Source organism: Gossypium arboreum, chromosome 10 (assembly GCF_025698485.1).
Source record: "Gossypium arboreum isolate Shixiya-1 chromosome 10, ASM2569848v2, whole genome shotgun sequence".
Lineage (NCBI taxonomy): Eukaryota > Viridiplantae > Streptophyta > Magnoliopsida > Malvales > Malvaceae > Gossypium > Gossypium arboreum.
Window position 1 is genome coordinate 47,782,639 of NC_069079.1, and position 23,816 is coordinate 47,806,454.

Genomic DNA, 23,816 nt, shown 5'->3' on the forward strand with positions numbered 1-23,816 from the left:
ATTTCAAAATTCAGGTTGAACGGTTAACATTGTTAATTTTTTTTTTAAAATTTGTTGATATGGCATTTCGAATTAAAAAAAATACTCACTTGATAATCATGAAACTAAAACAATGACATTGTGATGTGATGAACCTAAATTTAACAAAGCTATTTTAACACTATTAACAGTTGGACCTAAATTTTGAAATTTGAAAAATAAAGGGATTAAGTTTCTCAAAATAATAGTATAGGTACTAAATTCTAAATTTTTGAAAAATACAAGGACTTATGGCATATTTTAACCCTCCATTAAATATCAAACTTTGTTAAAATACGAAAACTATCCTAAGTGGACCTTTTACAATTTGAACTAGGGCCGGCTTAACCCACGCCCAAAGGTCTGCTTGAAATGCTAGAGGGTTTGACCAAAACTATAGGCCTGAAAAATAAGTTTGGGTAAAAAATAAGATATGTTTTCTAAACGGACCGAGTCTTGAGTAAGATTTTTTTTTTACTTTGCCCGACCCAAATTTGCCTATTTTTTCACTGTTGTTTTGTTGTTGTTTGCTATCATTTTGATGTTATTTTACTGTCATTTTGCTATTATATTATTGTTATTATTTGGATATTATATAACACTTATTTTAGTATTAATTTTGCTACTATTTTGGAGGCATTTGCTTGTTAAGTTATAATTATCTTAATGTTATTTAAGCATAAAGATTTTTTAATATATTTTTAATTTATTGGGAAATATTTATTTTAATATTTTAGTGTATTTGATATATTATATTTTTAAATTTACTTTTATATAAAAAATAATCTTGGCAGGTCAAGTTGAGTTCGAGTTTAATATTTTTTATTTAAATTAAAATTTAGGCAAAATTTTAAACCTACTTTTCGAGTCGGGTCCAACTCAAATCTAAAATTTTAGATTGGACATGATGAGTTCTAAATTTGAAGTTTCTTCGTTGTTGATGACATGGAGCATGATAGGATTTATTACATCTGAATTAAGGTAAGATTGAAAGCATAGATGTAATTGCAATTTAAATCTCGTAAAGTGTAACTATCATTTAAAATTACGGTTAGAAAGTAAAAGGGAAGGAAGCAGTCATGTGAGTGTTTGAGAAAAGCACATGGCCATTGTCTAAACAAGAATGCCATGGATGGAAATAAAGGAGTTTGAGGTTCTTAATAGTCATTTTCATGGGACATGCAATAGTCACCTGCCTAAGAACCCTACATCACTTTCACAGTCAACAAATGAAAAACTCATCTGCAAGTTTTTGATTGGTTTATTTTGAAATACTTGATAGTTTATCTTTCCCATTCTTTCTTTCTGTTTTCTTCTCTCTTCATCAAATAAGAAAAAAAGGAAAAGAAAGATAATTGCTTGCACGTGGCAAACAACTGTTTCAATTGAAAGAAAAGCATTTGTTTCTATTGAAAGGCTAAAATTTTAATATACCAGTATATATACATAGATAAAGTAGGTTCCCTTAATTTATTATTATTATAGTAAGGCTTTATCAGAAGCTTAATATATAAAGTATTGTACTTTCAGTTGCATCATTTCTATATACATCTCCTAAATTTTGTTCTGTTTTCGGCCAAAAATTATGAGCGTGGAGAATCAATTTCCCAAAACAGAAACTTTGATGAACAAGGAGTGGCCTTCTTATATTTATGGCACGCCAACAGGTCCTATCATTTGGGGCGCTTTAAGCAAGTCACCACCTTCATCATCATCATCATCTCCTTCACCTGATAGGCTCAATTCCAGTTCTTCACCTGAGGAGTCTCTAGGAGCCAATTTGTTAAAAAACATCCCTGGAATTCTCAGACAAGATATTTTGAATGAACATCATTCCAGCTTGTTTGTTTCAGGGTTCAGCTCTGTCCCCCCTCATGGTGGTCTTGTTTCTGAGGTCAAGGATGGTTTTATGCCATTGAACTTCTTGGAGACCTTTCCGAAACTAAACCAAGCTCAAGTTTCTGAACCACCTTCTCCCTCTACAACATCGAAATTCCCCAACTTAACCTTGTTTCTGCAGGAACCTGGCATGTTAGATCCGAGCAGACGATCCATTGGTTTCATGGGGAAAAAGGGTGAACCTGGATCGACCTTGTGTCAAAACCCTTCATTCCAAATGCCTCAACTTGGTGAGGTTCAGTCTCAAATGGGGGATGAATGGCTTAGAATGAACCAGAGTTTGACAAGTTATCAATCCAAAGGTTTTAGTGACTACTGGCTTAGCACTACCAAGACTCAACCTATGAAGTACAGTGGACGCAGGTTGCAGAACCAGCATCAAAAGGGTTCATCATCCCCTGGAAAGCTGTTCAGAGGGGTAAGGCAGAGACATTGGGGAAAATGGGTTGCCGAGATACGGCTGCCGAGAAATCGGACAAGGGTTTGGTTAGGGACTTTCGACACTGCAGAAGAAGCGGCAATGGCATACGATACAGCAGCATACATGCTGCGTGGAGAATATGCACATTTGAATTTTCCAGATCTTAAGCATCAACTCAAGGCCAATTCTTTGAATGGGAACACTGCTGCGCTTCTTGAAGCCAAGTTGCAAGCAATTTCACAAGGCATTGCTGGCAACAAGAAGTCCAATGATCCATCGTTGACATCGGCAAAAGTCCAAGATTTAAACAAGAACACTGAGAAAAGAGAGTGGCAATTTGAGGTCAAGAACAAGGCAGGATCTGAAGTGAATGAGATTAGTAAGAAAACTCAGGAGAGTGTATCATCAGATGTAGATGCTGTACAGTTAAGTAGAATGCCTTCCTTGGACATGGATATGATCTGGGATGCTCTTTCGGTCTCTGACTCCTGACATTTTCTTATATTATTCATCTTTGTCCTAGCATATTTGTATCATCTTACTTCCACATGCTCACATATTTAATCAAACTTTTTTTATCCAATAGAACAGGCCAACTATTTTGGTTCATTTCCTCACTTTTTTTTTCTTTTTTTTTTTTTCATTTTACTTTCTTTTAGGTTTAGTTCTCATTATGATCAATTATGCAATTAATGTTATTAGATTGTACAACCTTTTTACATTGAGGGAGAATCATATATTAGACTTTAAACTTTTGTTGAGTTTTTCAACTGTTTGGAATAGAGATATTTTGTTGTAAGAAGCTGACAGAATCCAGCAAGTTATGCATTCATGTTAATTCCTAAACATGCATATTCAAACTTGGATAGACATGACCAAGGATCCTCCAAATAGATCTTAAGAAAAAAATTGAACATATTCATGTCGGATACCCTTATACAGAGTTGTATCAAAATCTTAGAAAGATTGGTTTAGTCTGCTCAACAATTGTATCAAAATCAAGCAAATCCAAGGGCATGAATGAAATTCATATATCTACGCATTAAAAAGAACTTTTCTCTTCATGCATTTCTACACTTTGTTGTCAACTACAGTCTACAAATGAGCCCTCCATTGACACAATAAGCTAGTTGGGAGATTGTTTTTTGCAGGTGTTGGGATTTCTCCACCACAACACTTACCCAAGCCAGTAAAAAAAAATCTTGCCTTCATCCCATCCTAGGAAACAAAACCTTCCGCTAACAGTAAAACTAACTTGCCTTCATCCCATCCTAGGAAACAAAACCTTCCGCTAACAGTAAAACTAACTTTTTACAGATAGAAAGGAAGCAACTAAATAAAAACTTACTTCACGGCCGGGATGTTTATGTTAACCCTAGCAGATTTTTTAGTGTTCTTCACTATGCATTGGTTCTTTGTTTGCCTCTGACAAGGCATTCCCCAAGTTTTCTTCACCCTCAATGCTGAACTTTTCAATCATTAGCTCACCTGAAATCTCCACATCTTCATTCATAGATTCACCGCCTACCCCTACAACCGGAGATTCTTCCATATCTAAATCGTTATCTGCAGTTTTAGCATCTTCGAAATCACTTCCACCGGAGCTGCTATCATGTTCCAGTGTTTGAGAATAGCCACCTTCAGCTCCATCAAGCCTCATATTTGCTTCTGTCATTTCTACATCTGGTTCCGGAAGCCGTTGCTGTAGGGGCACTGCATCACTGATAATTTGACCTGTCCTTAATCTTTCCCTGTAATCCTCCATCTCAATCCTATATCTTTCTTTGTCTTTGAGCGCTTTGTCCTGATAGACCTGAGCAATGACAAAAGTCCAAGTAAAAACTTAAGAACATACTATAAAAGAGAAAATAGTTATAAAACATGTTCAGTTAATGAATTATGGAATAATTTACGGCTCTTACTGTTTTTTCTGATTCAGTTAAGTTGTTCCATAATTCACCAATCATTCTACTAATCTCTCTGTCCTTTCCAGGGTGAAGTGGTTTCAGCCTTGCGTGTTGCTCAGCAAAAAAGAAATTATACCCACTCCTGTTAGGTTTTGGATGAGCAGGATCCCTCCGTTTTATCTCAGATTTCTTCCGGCGCCTCCGACGTTGCAGCCCTGATGAAGCATGAGCGCTGTCACTCTTGCCAGCAAATACGCCATACTGATGTGGCACTTGGTGTGCTGCACCCTGAGGAGCCTGGTAGAGGACACCTTTTAACTTCTCTGAGCCAATGGTGACAGTAACAAGATAGCCACTCTCAAATTTCCCATCAATGACCCCAACCACAGGAGTGCCTGCTGTCGATGTTGGCCTTACTACAGTACCAACAAAAACACACGACTATAATTGACCAAACTCGTGAAACTTTAGAAACTCAGTAACTGAGATTCAAACCAAGTTAAGCTATAGAGGTTTAGGATGGTTTGCAGGCGAAAATGGAAGAGGGGGAGATCAAGGAGAATGACTGACAACTTAACAGGTGAAAGCATAAAGACAGTTTCATTCATTATAGAAAAGTTTTAAGGCACCTGCAGGCGACTCGGTAATATTTATTCTTGGCTGCTGGACAGCAGCTGAATGAATATCTGTGGCTGGCCGCACTGCACCTTGAGTAGGGGTCTGCTGTAGTAGTTGGTTTCGAAGAGGATCTGCATATATGAATTATCCTTTACCATTAGGAGCAATGCTCTGATATTTATTCAAAGAAGAGTTTGAGTCCTCGACTTGCATACCAGAAGGAACAGGGATCCAACCGCGGGCTTTAAAGAAGTAGATTTGTTCATAGTGATGAAGCAGAGAAACATAGTACTTCCGCAGCACAAAAGATGCATTTGTAGCAGTGGAGGGGAAGTTGAAAACAGCAGTCACTTCCTTCCATCTCCGCTCTCTTACAATCTACAAGATCCGTTTAAAACATGATTATTTGAATATTAGTGTACATAGCTCATCCCCAAGTCTAAGTTAGCAGAAATCAATAGGGCCACCTAGTTTGAACTGGATATGAAGTAGTAGCATCAAACTACATAGTTCGTTTTTTAACTCAAACATGATTCGATAATAATTGAAGTAACCAACACCAATATGCAATCTCCGCAATGTTATTGAGCCCTCGAGAGATCAATTTCTAGTTCCTAGTGCTACTCGAATCCCTAGTGATTCTCAAGGAAGATTGCAGAATTCATAGACATTCGTGGCACTCACTTTTGCATTTGAAGACGTAAAAATAAGAGATATCTATAGACAAATCTTTAATTTCTTCTGTCATCTTCAAAGGTCGTCATTTCATAAACAGAGTAATGTAAGTCCAGAAGCTTTATGAAAGCATCTCATGTATGAATGGAAACAAGAATAATTCAGGCGGCCGCATTGAACATAAATGAAATTCATTAACCACAATGAGGCTTCCAATGATGTTAATTGATAGGAGTAGAAACTCAGACAACTAGGAGTACATAGTTTAATATTACCTTCTCAATTCCACCACGCGACGTTACCTCCACGAAAAGTTTGTGCAAATCCAACTCCTTTCCTCCTATGATGGGGATCCTACATCAAAGTCAAGAAGGCAAAGAAATTATTAAAAATTTAGGTTGACAAGTACAATTATTAGAAATATGGTAAAAGGAGGTAATTCCAGCAGCTTGGTCTCAAAAGGCAAACATGGTTCTACTTTGCTCAGGCCAACAAAGTATGTATTCAATCAGAAAATGAAAGAACTATATGTGGTAAGTAAGTGCAGATGGAGATAATCAATTTCAGTGAAGACATTCGGAAACCGAATACAACCACGTGAAGGTCTCAAAAAGACCAGAAAGCATGATACATAAAAACAGCAGAAGATAAAATTGCAATTCAAAGAATATAGCAAGTATCACCCTGTTTCTACAACAAAAACAAAATAATATGTTGCTAGATGTATCATAGTTTTCAAGTGAGCAGATAAGAATAATTAACATAAATTCATGACGTGGAAGAAAATGAGGCAATCATGGTTATGTATCAACTACAGTCTACACACTGCCTACTTTAGATCTCCAAAAACAAGATTATATGTTGCTAGACCGTACCATAGTTTTCGAGTGAGCAGATAAGCATGATAAACATAAAATCATGACATAGAATAAAATGAGAAGTCAGGTTATATATCAACTACCCCTGCCCACTTGAGATTTCCAAAAACTAGAAAAACTCAGGACCTTCAGAATAGAAGATTTAATCATAACTTGACATCATAAAGAAGCATCCAAGAAAGAATAACCAATAAATAAAATCTAGGATATGCATGTATTCAACTAAATTCTTTTTATTGCCATAATTATTACTCAACTGCCCACCTAAGAACTTCCCAAGCATCAACATAACATCTACAGATTTTTTCTATTCACTGTCTTTAACCAGAAAATATACACCACTGTTCGTAAATTCTAAACAAAGAAAGCAGCCTATGAAACAATATAATTTGAAAACTAAATCCTGGATGATACTTGCGGGTCTTATTCCTAACACCGTTATATTAGCCTAATCAATAATATGAAACGGACCTAAGTTGCTCCAACTCTCATTTTTCATCAAGTACCAGTTTGACACACACATGGATGGGGATATGACCATAATATATAAAATGGCCATAGCATAAACGCAAGACAAACGCGCCTGGGATCTAGATTGTAACATCAGACGTAAGCATATGCATGTTCTGATGTTCACGTATATGGACATAGAAAGGCTATCTTTTTACTATATTACTCCAAATCAAACCAAACTATATTGCTCAGGGAAAAACAGGAACTACACTAATATGTAAATTTAGAGAAGAAAAAAAAGCATTCAGAAGAAAAATTACATAAACTTTGTTCCCATAGTTGCATGGAGCTTCTCCAAAGTGGCGAGGAAATGCTTTTGACTAGTTACAACATCTTCATATCTTGCAAGAGGAGGTGGATATGGAGTATAGCTAGACACTGGTTCCTTCATAGGCACAAGAGTCTGCTTGGCGAATGATGTTGACGCCATTGACTATATTCCTTTTATTTTTAAGTATTCCACCCTTGACAAACCCTTCACTGTTCAAACCACCAACAATATCAACCATTAGCTGTCGTTTTATCACTGCTCTATAGACTTAAATGCAAGTGAAGAAAAAAAAATCCAAAGACAAACAACACTGTTCAACTAGAATGAAGTCAGAGTAAAAGAAACCCTACCAAGCCAAAACCAAAAGAAAACAAAGGCTAGCATGCACAACAAGAAGAAAAGCCGATGACTGAAGAGAAAAGCAGACAATGCAAAAAGAAAAGGCAAAGATAGGGAATATATTGAAAGAGAAGTAAACAAGTAACAGAGTACTCACAAGTCACAAGCAGAAAACCTCATTAAATAATAATTCAGCAAGGGATATCAATGTCAATATCAGAACTGAAACATAACAATCAAAAAAAGTAGGAGAGCACAGCACCTTATTGATAAGGTCAACAACCTCAATTGATGTAATAACTCCCAGTAACAAGGGAGATATTCAAAGTCCAAGAAAAGCAAAAGTTGGAACATAGCTATCAGGGTCATGAATTTACTTTCAGAGTAACTTGAATTAACAGCAATAAAGAAATAACACAACATCAAAAAGTTTCAGGCCTTTTCTCCATAATAAAAAGGAGACAGCCTTTGAGATCACCAAACAATAAAAACTCAAAGAAACCAATTAAAATAAAAGTATGTTTCTTCTCTCTTTCTTCTTTTCAGAACCTAGAGTTTACAGGCCTATGATAGTCTATAACATTTGCCCCTGACATTCTAGAGATACGCTCGTATCTCATGGTTACTTAACAGATATACTACCTACATATATTACAAAATAATATAAATATGAATGTCATGCATAATCAACCAAGTTTGAAGTTTCTTTTATCTGACAATACCTATTATTTAGTTCTATGGGTTACTGATACAATACAACACAAAGGTGCCCTCCCATTAAGACCAAAATAATAAAATAAAATTTGAGAGTCCAAAGTGTACTAATGTAAAAATGGTACAGCTTCCATAGAAAACTGAAAAATAATACTTAGAAACCCGAAAAAGTGTACTAATGCAGTGGGGCACCTTTCATCAGTTGAGAACAAAATGAAAGAAAGAAAAAGGCTTGTAATCCCAGAACAATGGCGCCCTTCCATCAATCTAGAACAAAATAAAACTCCAAAAGGTGTACTAATACAATGCTGCACCCCTCATCGTTCCACAACATAATTAAAAACAAAAATAAAGAAAAAGGCTTAAAATTCCCAAAGTTGTAATGATACAATGGTGTCCTTCCACCAAACAACAAAATGAAAATAAAAGAGAGAAAAAGCTTCAAACCCAAGAAAAATGGAAAACCTCACCTTTGTTTAAAGACCCCATTAAAATATTAACCTTGAATTTCAAATCGAAGGACAAAAACAAAAAAAAAAGAAAAGAAAAAAAGGACTCTTTTGGTTGCTCCTTTCTTCATGGAGTATAAAATACTAATATAAAATGAAAAGCACTGTTTCATTACTTTATTAAATGTTTATATTTTTATGTTGTCCATTAAAGTATTAATGGTTTTATATAAATTAAATAATGAATAAAGAATAGAGAAAATCCCAGATGAAGAAGTAACAGAGGACAGAGGTTTTTTTCTTTAAAAAAATAAGCAAAATAAATTTAAAAAAATGAAAAGCTTACCTTAGGAATGAGAGACAAAGAATGGAAAAATGCAAATTGAAATGATATTAAGGAAGAAAGCTTAAGATTATAACCCAAAAATAAAACTAGAATTTATTACTATTATTATTTCCTTCATTATAATAAAATCTAAAATTTGAATATTATATCTCTTAATTTTGAAATATAATATTCTTGTGGTGATGATGTTGAGAAAATTTTTAAGGAAAACAACCCTATCTCACTTGGGAAAGACAAAATACACCCTCATTTTGTAACCATTTGAGTGTTGTCCGAAGGGTAATTTAGGGTTTATACAAGGATTTGATTTGATATAATAAGAACATATTTAGATGAAAATAAAAGGCCTTTGACCGAAGGAAAAGCAAAGTGGGAATTAATTGCAAAGAAATGCCTGAATGGGTGCCGTAACAGCAGCTCCCTGGTATTTAATAAAGCTATTAATATTAATATTACATTTAATAGGTCCTCTCTCTCTTTTATTTAAAGAACTGCCGTTTCTTAATTAATTACCAAACTCCTTTTTAGGATTTCTAAATTTTGATTTGATTTTTTCAAATGATTATTACACATTTAATTATCTTTAAAATGGAGGTGGAAATTATGAGAAAATATAATGCTATCTTCTTTTATGAAATCTTTTAAATCACTACTTAAAACTTTTAATAATAATAGACGTCGCAAACGGTGGGTTCCGCGGGTTCGGATTTTTCGAGGAATTTTTTTTGGGTTTGGATATTTTTAGACTCGTATTTTTTTTAGGTTTGAATTCAATTCAAGTTAGACGAGTTTTAATGAATTCAAATAATTTAAATTTTTAATGTATTAAATTCAGTTACAAAACTATTTGTTATATTAGTTAAAATTAATTACTGAATATAATTAAATTGTTTGATAAATATATATTTTGAATTATAAAAAAAACATTATTCATTTTATCTTTAATTTTTAAATATTTTATTTTATTCTAAGCAAAAATTAAATTTTAATTTTTTTAATTCGCTCAAATCGAGCCAAGGGAGCCCTGACGGATTCAAATGATTTTGAATTTTCTAAGGTGTTGTTTGATAAATTGAAAAACTAAATGTTGAAAAAATAAGTGTTTAAAAATTAAGTATTGAAAATTTAAGTAATGAATTTAATTTATAAAATTGTTTGATATGTTACTTAAAATTAATTATTGAATATAATTAGATTGTTTGATAAATATAGATTTTAAATTATAAAATATATATATTCTACATTTTATCATTAATTTTAAACATTTTACTTTATTATAAACAAAAATCAAATTTTAAACGTAAAGTTTTTATAGAATATATAATATTAAATTAAATAAAATAAAATGAAGTAATTGAAAATATTCCTCAATAAATGATAAGTAGCTGTTATGTATTTATTATTTTTTGCACTTTTTATAGAAAAAATTCTAACATATTGTTTATTTTAGATTGTCAAACATGTGTTAAAAAATTAAACTAATTAAAATTAATATTTTCAAATATTGGTGTCAAAATCAAGGAAGAAAATGTAATTCTAAATTTTAGAAATCTTCAAAATTTGTTTTCAATATTTTGAGTTTTAGTTTAACTCTCTTTATTAATATATTATTAATTTTGTTAAGTATTGATACACAGTTCAAGTAGACATGGGTTAGGCGTGTGAAGGACAAAGTATCCCTCCAAGTAATTTTTGTAATCTAAAAATTTTGATAGTAGAACCCCTTATAGGAAATACAAAAACAAAAAGATGTTTCATTTCTTTAGGAGAACCAATTCTTCTACAAGTTTTACCTTCAATCAATCCTAAAAGTCTAAATAAACCTCCAATAACATTGTCAATGAACAAGAAGAACATTGCGAAAATGTTCTTTACAGATGTGGGAATTGGACTCTTCCAAGAGTTCTAACAAACCAAATTTATATATGAATAAAACAACCTTTGAAACGTTAAATATCTTTTGTAGCTATGTTATAAATGTTGGATCTGGTGGCTTAAGTGTAGTATTTTTGTCTAGGTACACTTGTAATTTTTGAAACAAATTAGTTAATAAAAAAAATTCATTGATTACATCAATATACTTTATATTATTGTCCTCATTTGATTTTTGCACGCAAAGCAAAATGAAAGTAGATATTACTCATTGGTTGTCTAAATGTTTAAACTGATATTAAGCAGTATTACGTGGTCGGATCATAATACAAAAGGCAACTTGTATTAGTAGAAGTACCTAAACATGTCCTTAGACTAATCAGAAATGAGAAAACTGATTGAAAGACTAATATGTCGTCTATCAATATCAATTGGGGAGATGCTCTATCTTGGGCATCAGAGCGGATGACTCCCAGAAGATAGAGACATAGATGTGACTGACTGAACTGATAATACATCAGATTGGACCCAAGCAAAATAGATCCTGAATCCATTTATGGTTTTATTCACTAGAGGCATTCATAGTGTGGCATTCCTAAATATTGAGTGAATGACGGACTATGTATGTGTAACTTGTATAATTTGATGTAAGTAAAAGCCTGAGTTCGGATAGATAAGGAACCGAAAGTTGGTGAGTTGGGTATACGACTTTTGCAGTATATAGCGTTATTCACAACAGTGAAATTTATAGCCTGAGATATGGGTAAATGATATCCTTTCATTGACATTACATGGTTGATGAAAAGTAAATGTGATCATAAGTTATTCATCTTTGAGATGAATGACTTGATTACTATTTGATAGCAACTGACTTTTCATGAAGGAAGATTTAATGGTTACCAAGATAAAATAAGATCATATTTGGAGAACGAATATTATCCCAAAGAGATTAAGGATATCCTATAAGGGTAACACACTTATGATAAGGTCATTGGACGTGTAACACCCCTTACCCGGTCCGATCGTTGGACTCCAGCTACGAGATGCTACGAATAATTTCGAAGCAATTACATGCAATTTAAAACATTGAATGATCATATTAATACTCACATTAATTATTACAAATGAAGGGTATGAAAAAGGACTAAACTATAAATTTTTAAAACTTTGGAACTAGGTATCGATACCATAGGAACAAATACTGATACTTTTATGGTAGGAATCGATATTATAATTAGTATCGATACTGTTTTGGCATTCTACAAATTTGAAAATACTATTCATTTGGTCAAGTATCGATACCTTGGTCCTTGGTATTGACACTTTTATCCAGATGATCAAACATCACAAGTTTGAAAGTTTATTTTGTGCCCAAACCTATATCTTAATTCATAAATACAAATAGGTACACATATGACCTGCATAAAACTCACTCAATCCATTACAAACAATCCATGATTCAAACATGATCTATTAATCATCTTACCTGTTAGCTCTAGTTTTTCAAATATTTTGATATAACAAAAAGTATATTAAAAATTCCCTACTTAAATTTTCAAAAATTGTTTATAAGTCTTTAAAGTTATTTTCAAAGTGTTGGACAAAATAAACTTTTAAAAAGCATTAAATTAACTTAATTTTTAGCGAGTTTTGAAGTCTGAAGAACTTCTACCAATACTTAGGTGGACAAGTGTAACACCCCGTACCCGAGACCGTTACCGGAGTCGGACACGAGGGGTTCACAGACTAAATTCACTTATTTTCACAGTCCATTTAAAAATTTCCAGACAAGCTGGTTACTGCGTCACTGTCGCCTTAAAAATCATATCTTGAGTTTCAAAACTCGAAAACCAGTTTCGTAAATTTTTCCTGAAACTAGACTCATATATCCATCTAAAAATTTTTTTCTAGAATTTTTGGTAGAGTCAATTAGTACAGTTTATTAGTTAAAATCTCCCCTGTTTCAGGGTTTGACTACTCTGACCTTCACGCACTACGACTTGGATATCTCCATGTATAGGGCTTCAATACTGATGCCATTTGTTTCTATAGAAACTACACTCAAAAAGGAATCTATACATATATGGCATGACTTCTAATTATCTCTGGTTAATTTATAATGAATTTCCAAAGTCAGATCAGGGGATCCAGAAATCGCTCTGGCCCTGTTCCACGAAAACTTAAATATCTCTTAAAATCCGACTCATATGACCGTTTCGTTTCTTCCATATGAAAGTAGATTCATCAAGGTTCGATTACATAATTTATTCACTATTTAATTCCATTCCTACTAATTCTAGTGATTTTCAAATTTACATCACTGCTGCTGTCAGCATCTGCCCTTAAGGTAGACTTTATACCTATTTCATAGTTTCCATGATTCAACTAGCCCTTTTAGCATATATAGCACAAAATATGATTATGATTAACCATTCCAATGGCTAATCGTTTCCAAACATTTCCATACCTCTTAATGAACAACATACAAAACGATTATAATACTACGCTCAAAGTGTATATAAGCCATTTTTGCATGGCTATCCAAATTTATACAAAACCAAAGGGTACATGACCCACAACAAAAAGGGTAGTCCTATACATGCCATTTCAAAGTTCAACCAAAAGTGTACCAAAGGGGCTTTGATAGTGTGGGCGACTTCGACTTCAATAATCTCGAGTCCGATAGCTGACGAACCAAAATCTATAAAACAGAGATTCAAATAACGGAGTAAGCATTTAATGCTTTGTAAGTTTTGAGCAATGGAATTAGGCTCAACTGAAGTATAGCATTCATATAACTAAACGGATAATTTCATATACACATATATTCTCAAAAATCAGTCCTACTTCACATTTCCAACCCTTATATTCATACATAAGGGATCAACTTAACCAAAACCGGAAGCTCCTTAATCGACTGAGCGAATACTATTTAAGAGGAATCAATTAATCCAATGCATGTACAACACATACCTCGTTGTTGAGTTTTTACGAGCGTATTAATTGAAATTATTACAGCAGATCGCTCATTCCCAAATCACGTACCTTCGGAATTTAACCGGATATAGCTACTCGCTCAAATGCCTTCGGGACATAGCCCGGTTAGAGTAACTCGCACAATTGCCTTCGGGACTTAGCCCGGATTTAGTAACTCGCACAAATGCCTTCGGGACTTAGCCCGGATTTAGTAACTCGCACAAATGCCTTCGGGACTTGCCCGGAACTAGTCACTAGCGCAGATGCCTTCGGGACTTAGCCCGGTTATCATCCAAATATTCATACACATATCAATAAATCATGACACATCTATATTTCATTTTCATAATTGGAGTTCAAACACACGTCACGTATTAAGCAATCCCATTTCCGGCTCACTAGCCACATACAAACAACATGGTTTAATTTGCTTTATGACACTATCTCTATGCACATACGGCTACCCGTCATACATATAGACTAATTAACTCAACATATGATTCAAGTAGAATCATCATATCACCGCATATTTGTTATGCTCATACATCATGACTTAATCAAATCGATAACTAAGTCTCGTTACTCGAAAACTTACCTCGGATGTTGTCGAACGATTTCGATGGCTATTCGACCACTTTTTCCTTCCCTTTATCGGATTTAGTTTCCCTTTGCTCTTGAGCTTAATTTAACAAATAAATTGATTTAATCATTTGAGCATCGAAAAGAGGAACTCAAGGTACTTAGCCCATATATATACATAAGACATTAAAGTCACATTATGCTAGCTTATGGCCGAATATGACAATGAATTTGATAGGTCATATGGCCACCTTTAGCTCAAATACAAAATGGTCATACGCATTTTTAATCACATTAAGCAATTTAATACCATTAATCTAACATTTCCTCATGTGCAACTTTATGACCGAATACACATATCATTAACTCCATATCAATTAACTAAGCACTTAAACAAATTCTCTTTAACTATACACACATTCGGCAATGACAAAGACAATTTAGCAAACCTTAAATTCAACTTATAACAATATATATATATATATATATTCAATATTCAAAGCATTTAACATCACTCCACCATAATTTTTACATCATGGCCGAATGTTCCTTTGAACCATTTACCCTTACAAGGCATAATTTTCACCATCAAAACTAACAAGCTTATAATCCCATGACCGAAACCTCTAACAACACCAATTGAGAATACTTCATGGGTTTGAGGTAAAACCAAGAAAGAAACTCATAAATATCGAGATATAAGCACTAACATTGTTCATCTAGATTTAGCATGAAACAACATCCATCACCCTTATAATTACCATAGCCGAAAACCTTACTCATTCCAAAATCCAAATCTCAACTTGGGTCACAAAAATAACTTGATATCTCATCAACACAACATCAACACCAAGCAAGAATGATACATCCATGGTCTAGTGTCATCTCCATCACATAGCAAGATTTAGACCATGGGCTAGGTAGAACTCAAGCTAACAACTAGAACATGCATGCATCTCATGGAACATCATCAAACATACCTTAGTCTAGCAAACCACCATAGCCGATTTCCTCAAAGCTCTTTTTCCTTCTTTTTCTTTCTTCTATTCAGCCAAGAACAACATGAGAGCTTTTTTTTTTCTTCTTTTTCTTTCTTCTATTCGGCCAAGAACAACATGAGAGCTTTTTTTTTTCTTTCTTTTCCTTTTTTCATCATCATTTACCTTCCCATTATTATTTTATTGCCCATACTCCTTATTTAATTTTTTCCTAACATAAACCATTATCACAACATGTTTTATGACATGTTTTGCCCATCACCCTTTGTCATGGCCGGCCACTAGTAATTAAATGGGGGAAATTGACATGCAAGTCCACCCCTTTGATTACATGCACTAATAGATCCTTATAGATTAACCTATCACATTTCAAAAGTGTCACACATAAGTCCTATTGACTAATTTCACATGCAATTTACTAAATCGAAGCTTAAAACTTTCACACATTCATAATCACATATTTTAGAGAATAAATATCATATTCAAGTAATTTGGTGACTCGGTTTAGCGGTCCCGAAACCGCTTTCTGACTAGGGTCACTTTAGGGCTGTCACAACTCTCCCCCACTTAAGAAATTTTCGTCCCTGAAAATCTTACCCGTAAATAGGTTTGGGTATCGATCTTTCATAGAGTTCTCAGGTTCCCAAGTAGCTTCTTCTATCCCGTGTTTGAGCCATAAGACTTTTACTAAAGGAACCTTTTTGTTTCGTAACTCTTTCACTTCACGAGCTAGGATACGAATCGACTCTTCTTCATAACTCATGTCGGATTGAATTTCAACCTCTGATGGATTAATTATGTGCGATGGATCAGATCTATAACGTCGAAGCATCGAAACATGAAAGACGTCGTGAATCTTTTCAAGTTCAGGGGGCAAAATCAATCTATATGCAACTGGACCAACTCGTTCGGAGATTTCATACGGCCCAATGAATCTCGGACTCAATTTGCCCTTACGGCCAAATCTGAGTATCTTTTTCCAAGGTGAAACCTTAAGAAACGCTTTGTCTCCCACCTGATACTCAATATTTCTTCGTTTTAAATCCGCATACGACTTCTGACGATCTGATGCTGCCTTCAGACTTTCACGAATTATTTTTACTTTCATTCAAAGATCTTTAATCAAATCCACTCTGAAAATTTTGCTTTCACCGAGCTCGGTCCAAAACAATGGTGTACGGCATTTACGCCCGTACAAAGCCTCGTAAGGTGCCATCTTAATACTTGATTGAAAACTATTGTTGTAAGTGAATTCAATCAAAGGTAAATACCGTTCCCATGAACCACTAAACTCGAGGATGCAACGTCTCAACATATCCTTAAGTATCTGAATTATCCGCTCGGATTGATCATCGATTTGTGGATGAAAAGCGGTGCTAAAATGCAGCTTGGTACCCAAAGCTTCTTGCAATTTCTTCCAAAATCGCTAGGTGAATCTCGGATCTCTATCCGACACAATAGAAATCGGTACCCCGTGTAATCTCACAATCTGAGAAACATACAATTCAGCTAGTTATCCAATGAAAAATCTGCACGTACGGGGATAAAGTGAGCCGACTTTGTCAGTCTATCAACAACAACCCAAATCGCATCCTTCTTACTTGCCGACACTGGCAACCCAGATACAAAATCCATCGTGACTCGATCCCATTTCCATTCAGGTATCATGATCGGCTGAAGTAAACCCATAGGCACTTGATGTTTCGCCTTCACTTGCTGACATACTAAGCACTTCGAGACAAAATCGGAAATGTCTCGTTTCATACCATGCCACCAAAACTGATGTCTCAGATCATTGTACATTTTCGTACTCCCCGGGTGAATTGACATTCGGCTACAATGAGCTTCGCTCGAATCATCGAAATGAGTTCAATTTCTTGGAACACACAACCGACTTCTGAACCTCAAACAATCGTCATCATCAATTTGAAACTCTGATTCCATATTCGGAACACATTCAGCCCGTTTTGCAACCAATTCATCATCAACTTTCTGAGCTTCACGAATTTGATGAATCAATAATGGTTTGGCCTTTAATTACGCCACTAACACATTGTCGGATAGAATGCATAAGTGTACATTCATCGTCAGAAAGCAAACAAAGTGATTTACAACTTAAGGCATCCGCAACCACATTAGCCTTTCCCGGGTGATAGTCAATGACAAGCTCATAATCTTTTAACAACTCGAGCCAACGTTTTTGTCGTAGATTTAAGTCTCTTTGAGTAATCAAATATTTGAGACTTTTGTGATCCGAAAATACATGGCACTTCTCACCAAATAAGTAATGTGGCCATATTTTCAGAGCGAATACGATGACAGCTAATTCGAGATCATGGGTCGGATAATTTTTCTCATGTGGCTTTAATTGTCTCGACGCATAGGCCACAACTCGACCTTCTTGCATCAATACGCAACCCAACCCAAGTAGGGAGGCATCACTATAAATGACAAACTCTTTGCCTGATTCGGGTTGCACTAGAATTGGAGCTTCAGTCAAATAAGTTTTCAGTTGATCAAAACTTTTTTGACATTTTTCCGTCCATTCGAACTTAACATCTTTTTGAAGTAGCTTCGTCATTAGTGTGGCTATCATCGAGAAACCTTTTACAAACCGTCGGTAGTAACCAAAAGTCCCAAAAGCTCGAACCTCAAGAATATTTCTCGAGGCTTCCAGTTAAGTATGGCTGAAATTTTGCTCGGAACAACTCGAATACCGTCGGGATACCACATGACCCAATAAGCTAACCTCTCTAACCGAACTCACACTTACTGAACTTAGCATATAACCGCTTATCCCGTAAAATTTGCAACACTAATCCTGGTGTTCAAAGATGATCGGTTTCATTTCTCGAATAAACCAAAATATCATCGATAAACACGACTACAAACCGATCCAAATACGATCTGAAGATCCGATTCATCAAATCCATAAATACCGCAGGGGTATTAGTGAGCCCAAACGGCATCACTAAGAACTCATAGTGACCGTATCTCGTTCTGAAAGCAGTTTTGGGTATATCCGAATCTCGAATTCGCAACTGGTAATAACCCGATCTCAAATCTATCTTTGAAAACACTGAGGATCCCTTTAGTTGATCAAACAAATCGTCAATACGTGGCATCAGATATTTATTCTTTATTGTCACCTTATTCAGCTGACGATAGTCGATGCACAACCTCATGGTTCCGTCCTTCTTTTTCACAAACAATACTGGTGCACCCCAAGGTGAGAAACTTGGTCGAGCGAAACCTCTATCCGTCAATTCTTGCAACTGAGCTTTCAACTCTTTTAACTCGGTTGGTGCCATACGATACGGAGCTATCAAAATCGGCGTAGTCCCAGGTACAAGCTCAATACCAAACTCTACTTCCCGAACAGGTGGTAAACCCGGTAATTCTTCGGGAAAAACATCCCGGTATTCACAAACCACCGGTACAAATTCGGGTTTCTTTTCTAACTCTTTGTCATCAAGTACATACGCAAGGTATGCTTCGCACCCCTTTCTTACATATTTTTGAGCCGACATTGATGATATTACAGCTGGCAACCCCTTTAAGTCCGTAGATTCAACTCGGATCATCTCATTATTTGGGCACCTCAAATCAATAGTCTTGCTTTTGCAATTCACAACCGCATCATGCACGGTCAACCAATCCAAACCAAGAATAACATCAAATTCATCAAATGAAAAAAGCATTAAGTCCGCCAGAAAACAGGAACCTCGAATTACTAGGGGACATTTCTTACACACTTTGTCGACAAGCACGTAACGACCCAAGGGATATTACGAACTCAATAGACTCAATAGGTAAAGTTTTACTGGATGCTAAGGTTTCACATATATAAGAATGAGTAGAACCGGGGTCAATCAAAGCAATCACATTAGAATCAAAGAGAGTAAAAGTACCGGTAATAACGTCTGGCGAGGAAGCATCCTCGCGTGCGCGTATAGCATAAGCTCTAACAGGAGCACGAGCCTCAGATCTGGTCGTTGCATCTCTAGATCCTCCCTGACCACCACTAGCATTGCCCGTATTTCTAGATGGTCTACCTCAAGCAGTGGTAGCACCCGGTTTCCCACTCTGATTTACATTCTGTTCAGACAACCTCGGGCAATCTTTAATAAAGTTGTCAACTGACCCGCACTTGTAACAGGAGCGGTCATGGAATCTACAACTCCCCGAATGCCATTTACCATAATACTGGCACTCCGCTCTGTCTCGACGATCAGTTCCAACACTGGCGACCGAAGTGACTCGTGCACTCACAGGGGGTCGATCGCGATCTCGTCTAGAAAAGCCCGAAGTGTTTCTAGATCGGCCTAAATCATCTCTAAATTTCTTCGATGACTGTTGAAAGGGCCTCCCCGAAGACCTCTTACGAAAGTCCTTTGCTCCCATATCAGCTTTTCTTTTCTCCATACTGAGCTCCTCGGCTTTGCAAGCTCGCTCGATGAGTACCACAAATTCTCGGATTTCTAAAATGGCAACACACAGCTTTATATCATCATTCAGTCCATCCTCGAAACGTTTACACATCACGGCCTCTGAAGAAATGCATTCTCGCGCGTATCAGCTAAGCCTCACAAATTTTCGTTCATAGTCGGTAACCGACATGGAACCTTGTTTGATTTCAAGAAATTCCTTTCATTTTTGGTCAATGAATCTCTGACTGATATACTTCTTTCGAAACTCGGTTTGGAAGAACTCCCAAGTTACTTGCTCTCTGGGCACAACAGAAGTCAACGTATTCCACCAATAGTAGGCGTAATCACGTAGCAAGGAGATAGTACACTTTAGGCACTCATCGGTGTGCAAGATAGCTCATCGAGTACCGGATAGTGTTGTCCAACCAAAATTCAGCTTGCTCAAGCATCATCGTTGTCCGTAGCTTTAAATTCAGAGCCCGTGTTTTGGATTCATCAACTGGGGCTTATTTGACCTTATTTGGTCGATTCTGGGAGGTATGGTAGGTCTGGGTGGTATTTGTCGGGAATGGAGGTTGTGGAACAGTAGTATTAGTTCGAATGTATTGGTTGAACCAATCATTCATCACGCTATAAAAAGCTTGTCTAGCTTCATCATTCAGATTACTAGTATTAGGTTGAGAGTCCGCGAGCTGTCCCTTGTCTTGGGAGCAGCGCTACACTCTCAAGATCATCACTACCGCTTCGGTCGGGATCGGGATCCATTACTATAAATAAACACATTTTCAATTGTCAGAAATCAACACACTATCAAATAATCACATAATGGCATGTATAGCTAGACCCAAACATAGTACGGTAGTCCTAGAATCGACTAAACCGTAGCTCTGATACCAATTTAATTGTAACACCCGTGCACTTGAGACCGTTCTGGGATTCGGACACGAGGGTTCATGACTAAATTCACTTATTTTCACAGTCCATTTAAAAATTTCCAGACAACCTGGTTACTGCGTCACTGTCGCCTTAAAAATCATATCTTGAGTTTCAAAACTCGAAAACTAGTTTCGTTAATTTTTCCTGAAACTAGACTCATATATCCATCTACAAATTTTTTTCTAGAATTTTTGGTCGAGCCAATTAGTACAGTTTATTAGTTAAAGTCTCCCCTGTTTCAGGGTTCGACTACTCTGACCTTCACGCACTACGACTTGGATATCTCCCTGTACAGGGCTTCAATACTGATACCGTTTGTTTCTATAGAAACTAGACTCGAAAAGGAATCTATACATATATGTCATGACTTCTAATTATCTCTGGTTAATTTATAATGAATTTCCAAAGTCAGATCAGGGGATCCAAAAATTGCTTTGGCCCTGTTCCACGAAAACTTAAATATCTCTTAAAATCCGACTCATATGAAAGTTTCGTTTCTTCCATACGAAAGCAGATTCATCAAGGTTCGATTACATAATTTATTCAATATTTAATTCCATTCTTACTAATTTTAGTGATTTTCAAATTTACATCACTGCTGCTGTCAGCATCTGCCCTTAAGGTAGACTTTACCTATTTCATAGTTTCCATGATTCAACTAGCCCTTTTAGCATATATAGCACAAAATATGATTATGATTAACCATTCCAATGGCTAATCGTTTCCAAACATTTCCATACCTCTTAATGAACAACATACAAAATGATTATAATACTACGCTCAAAGTGTATATAAGCCATTTTCGCATGGCTATCCAAATTTATACAAAACCAAAGGGTACATGACCTACAACAAAAAGGGTAGTCCTATACATGCCATTTCAAAGTTCAACCAAAAGTGTACCAAAGGGGCTTTGATAGTGTGGGCGACTTCGACTTCAATAATCCCGAGTCCGATAGCTGACGAACCAAAATCTATAAAACAGAGATTCAAAGAACAGAGTAAGCATTCAATGCTTAGTAAGTTTTGAGCAATGGAATTAGGCTCAACTAAAGTATAGCATTCATATAACTAAACGGATAATTTCATATACACATATATTCTCAAAAATCAGTCCTACTTCACATTTCCAACCCTTATATTCATACATAAGGGATCAACTTAACCAAAACCGGGAGCTCCTTAATCGACTGAGCGAATACTATTTAAAAGGAATCAATTAATCCAATGCATGTACAACACATACCTCGTTGTTGAGTTTTTACGAGTGTATTAACTGAAATTATTACATCAGATCGCTCATTCCCAAATCACGTACCTTCGGAATTTAACCGGATATAGCTACTCGCTCAAATGCCTTCGGGACATAGCCCGGTTAGAGTAACTCGCACAATTGCCTTCGGGACTTAGGCCGGATTTAGTAACTCGCACAAATGCCTTCGGGACTTAGCCCGGATTTAGTAACTCGCACAAATGCCTTCGGGACTTGCCCGGAACTAGTCACTAGCACAGATGCCTTCGGGACTTAGCCCGGTTATCATCCAAATATTCAACACATATCAATAAATCATGACACATCTATATTTCATTTTCATAATTGGAGTTCAAACACACGTCACGTATTAAGCAATCCCATTTTCGGCTCACTAGCCACATACAAACAACATGGTTTAATTTGCTTTATGACACTATCTCTATGGACATACGGCTACCCGTCATACGTATAGACTAATTAACTCAACATATGATTCAAGTAGAATCATCATATCACCGCATATTTGTTATGCTCATGCATCATGACTGAATCAAATCGGTAACTAAGTCTCGTTACTTGAAAACTTACCTCGGATGTTGTCGAACGATTTCGATGGCTATTTGACCACTTTTTCCTTCCCTTTATCGGATTTAGTTCCCCTTCGCTCTTGAGCTTAATTTAACAAATAAATTGATTTAATCATTTGAGCATCGAAAAGAGGAACTCAAGGTACTTAGCCCATATATATACATAAGACATTAAAGTCACATTATGCTAGCTTATGGCCGAATATGACAATGAATTTGATAGGTCATATGGCCACCTTTAGCTCAAATACAAAATGGTCATACGCATTTTTAATCACATTAAGCAATTTAATACCATTAATCTCACATTTCCTCATGTGCAACTTTATGACCGAATACACATATCATTAACTCCATATCAATTAACTAAGCATTTAAACAAATTCTCTTTAACTATACACATATTCGGCAATGACAAAGACAATTTAGCAAACCTTAAATTCAACTTTTAACAATATATATATATATATATTCAATATTCAAAGCATTTAACATCACTCCACCATAATTTTTACATCATGGCCGAATGTTCCTTTGAACCATTTACCCTTACAAGGCATAACTTTCACCATCAAAACTAACAAGCTTATAATCCCATGACCGAAACCTCTAACAACACCAATTGAGAATACTTCATGGGTTTGAAGTAAAACCAAGAAAGAAACTCATAAATATCGAGATATAAGCACTAACATTGTTCATCTAGATTTAGCATGAAACAACATCCATCACCCTTATAATTACCATAGCCGAAAACCTTACTCATTCCAAAATCCAAATCTCAACTTGGGTCAAAAAAATAACTTGATATCTCATTAACACAACATCAACACCAAGCAAGAATGATACATCTATGGCCGAGTGTCATCTCCATCACATACTAAGATTTAGACCATGGGCTAGGTAGAACTCAAGCTAACAACTAGAACATGCATGCATCTCATGGAACATCATCAAACATACCTTAGTCTAGTAAACCACCATAGCCGATTTCCTCAAAGCTCTTTTTCCTTCTTTTTCTTTCTTCTATTCGGCCAAGAACAACATGAGAGCTTTTTTTTTCTTCTTTTTCTTTCTTCTATTCGGCCAAGAACAACATGAGAGCTTTTTTTTTCTTTCTTTTCCTTTTTTCATC

General features: G+C 35.6%; 2 protein-coding genes across 4 annotated transcripts; one reads left to right on the forward strand and one right to left on the reverse strand.

Annotated features, from left to right (window-relative positions):
- The first annotated feature begins 1,539 nt into the window (after positions 1-1,539).
- LOC108484827 (ethylene-responsive transcription factor ERF062-like) lies at positions 1,540-2,955 on the forward strand. Its single transcript, XM_017788722.2, has one exon. The coding sequence runs from the start codon at positions 1,604-1,606 to the stop codon at positions 2,828-2,830; it is 1,227 nt and encodes a 408-aa protein (XP_017644211.1). The 5' UTR covers positions 1,540-1,603; the 3' UTR covers positions 2,831-2,955.
- Positions 2,956-3,374: 419 nt separating this feature from the next.
- LOC108484598 (high mobility group B protein 15-like) lies at positions 3,375-9,254 on the reverse strand. Of its 3 annotated transcripts, none has more exons than XM_017788458.2 (7): positions 9,049-9,254; positions 7,190-7,409; positions 5,814-5,892; positions 5,079-5,241; positions 4,875-4,994; positions 4,261-4,661; positions 3,375-4,151 (listed from the first exon to the last, which is right to left on the reverse strand). In XM_017788458.2, the coding sequence occupies exons 2-7, from the start codon at positions 7,357-7,359 to the stop codon at positions 3,726-3,728; spliced, it is 1,359 nt and encodes a 452-aa protein (XP_017643947.1). In that variant the 5' UTR covers positions 7,360-7,409; positions 9,049-9,254; the 3' UTR covers positions 3,375-3,725. The 3 variants fall into 3 exon arrangements, with proteins under 3 accessions (XP_017643947.1, XP_052875759.1, XP_017643939.1); XM_053019799.1 differs by lacking the exon at positions 9,049-9,254 and adding an exon at positions 8,446-9,030; XM_017788450.2 differs by lacking the exon at positions 9,049-9,254 and adding an exon at positions 8,724-9,029.
- Positions 9,255-23,816: the final 14,562 nt, after the last annotated feature.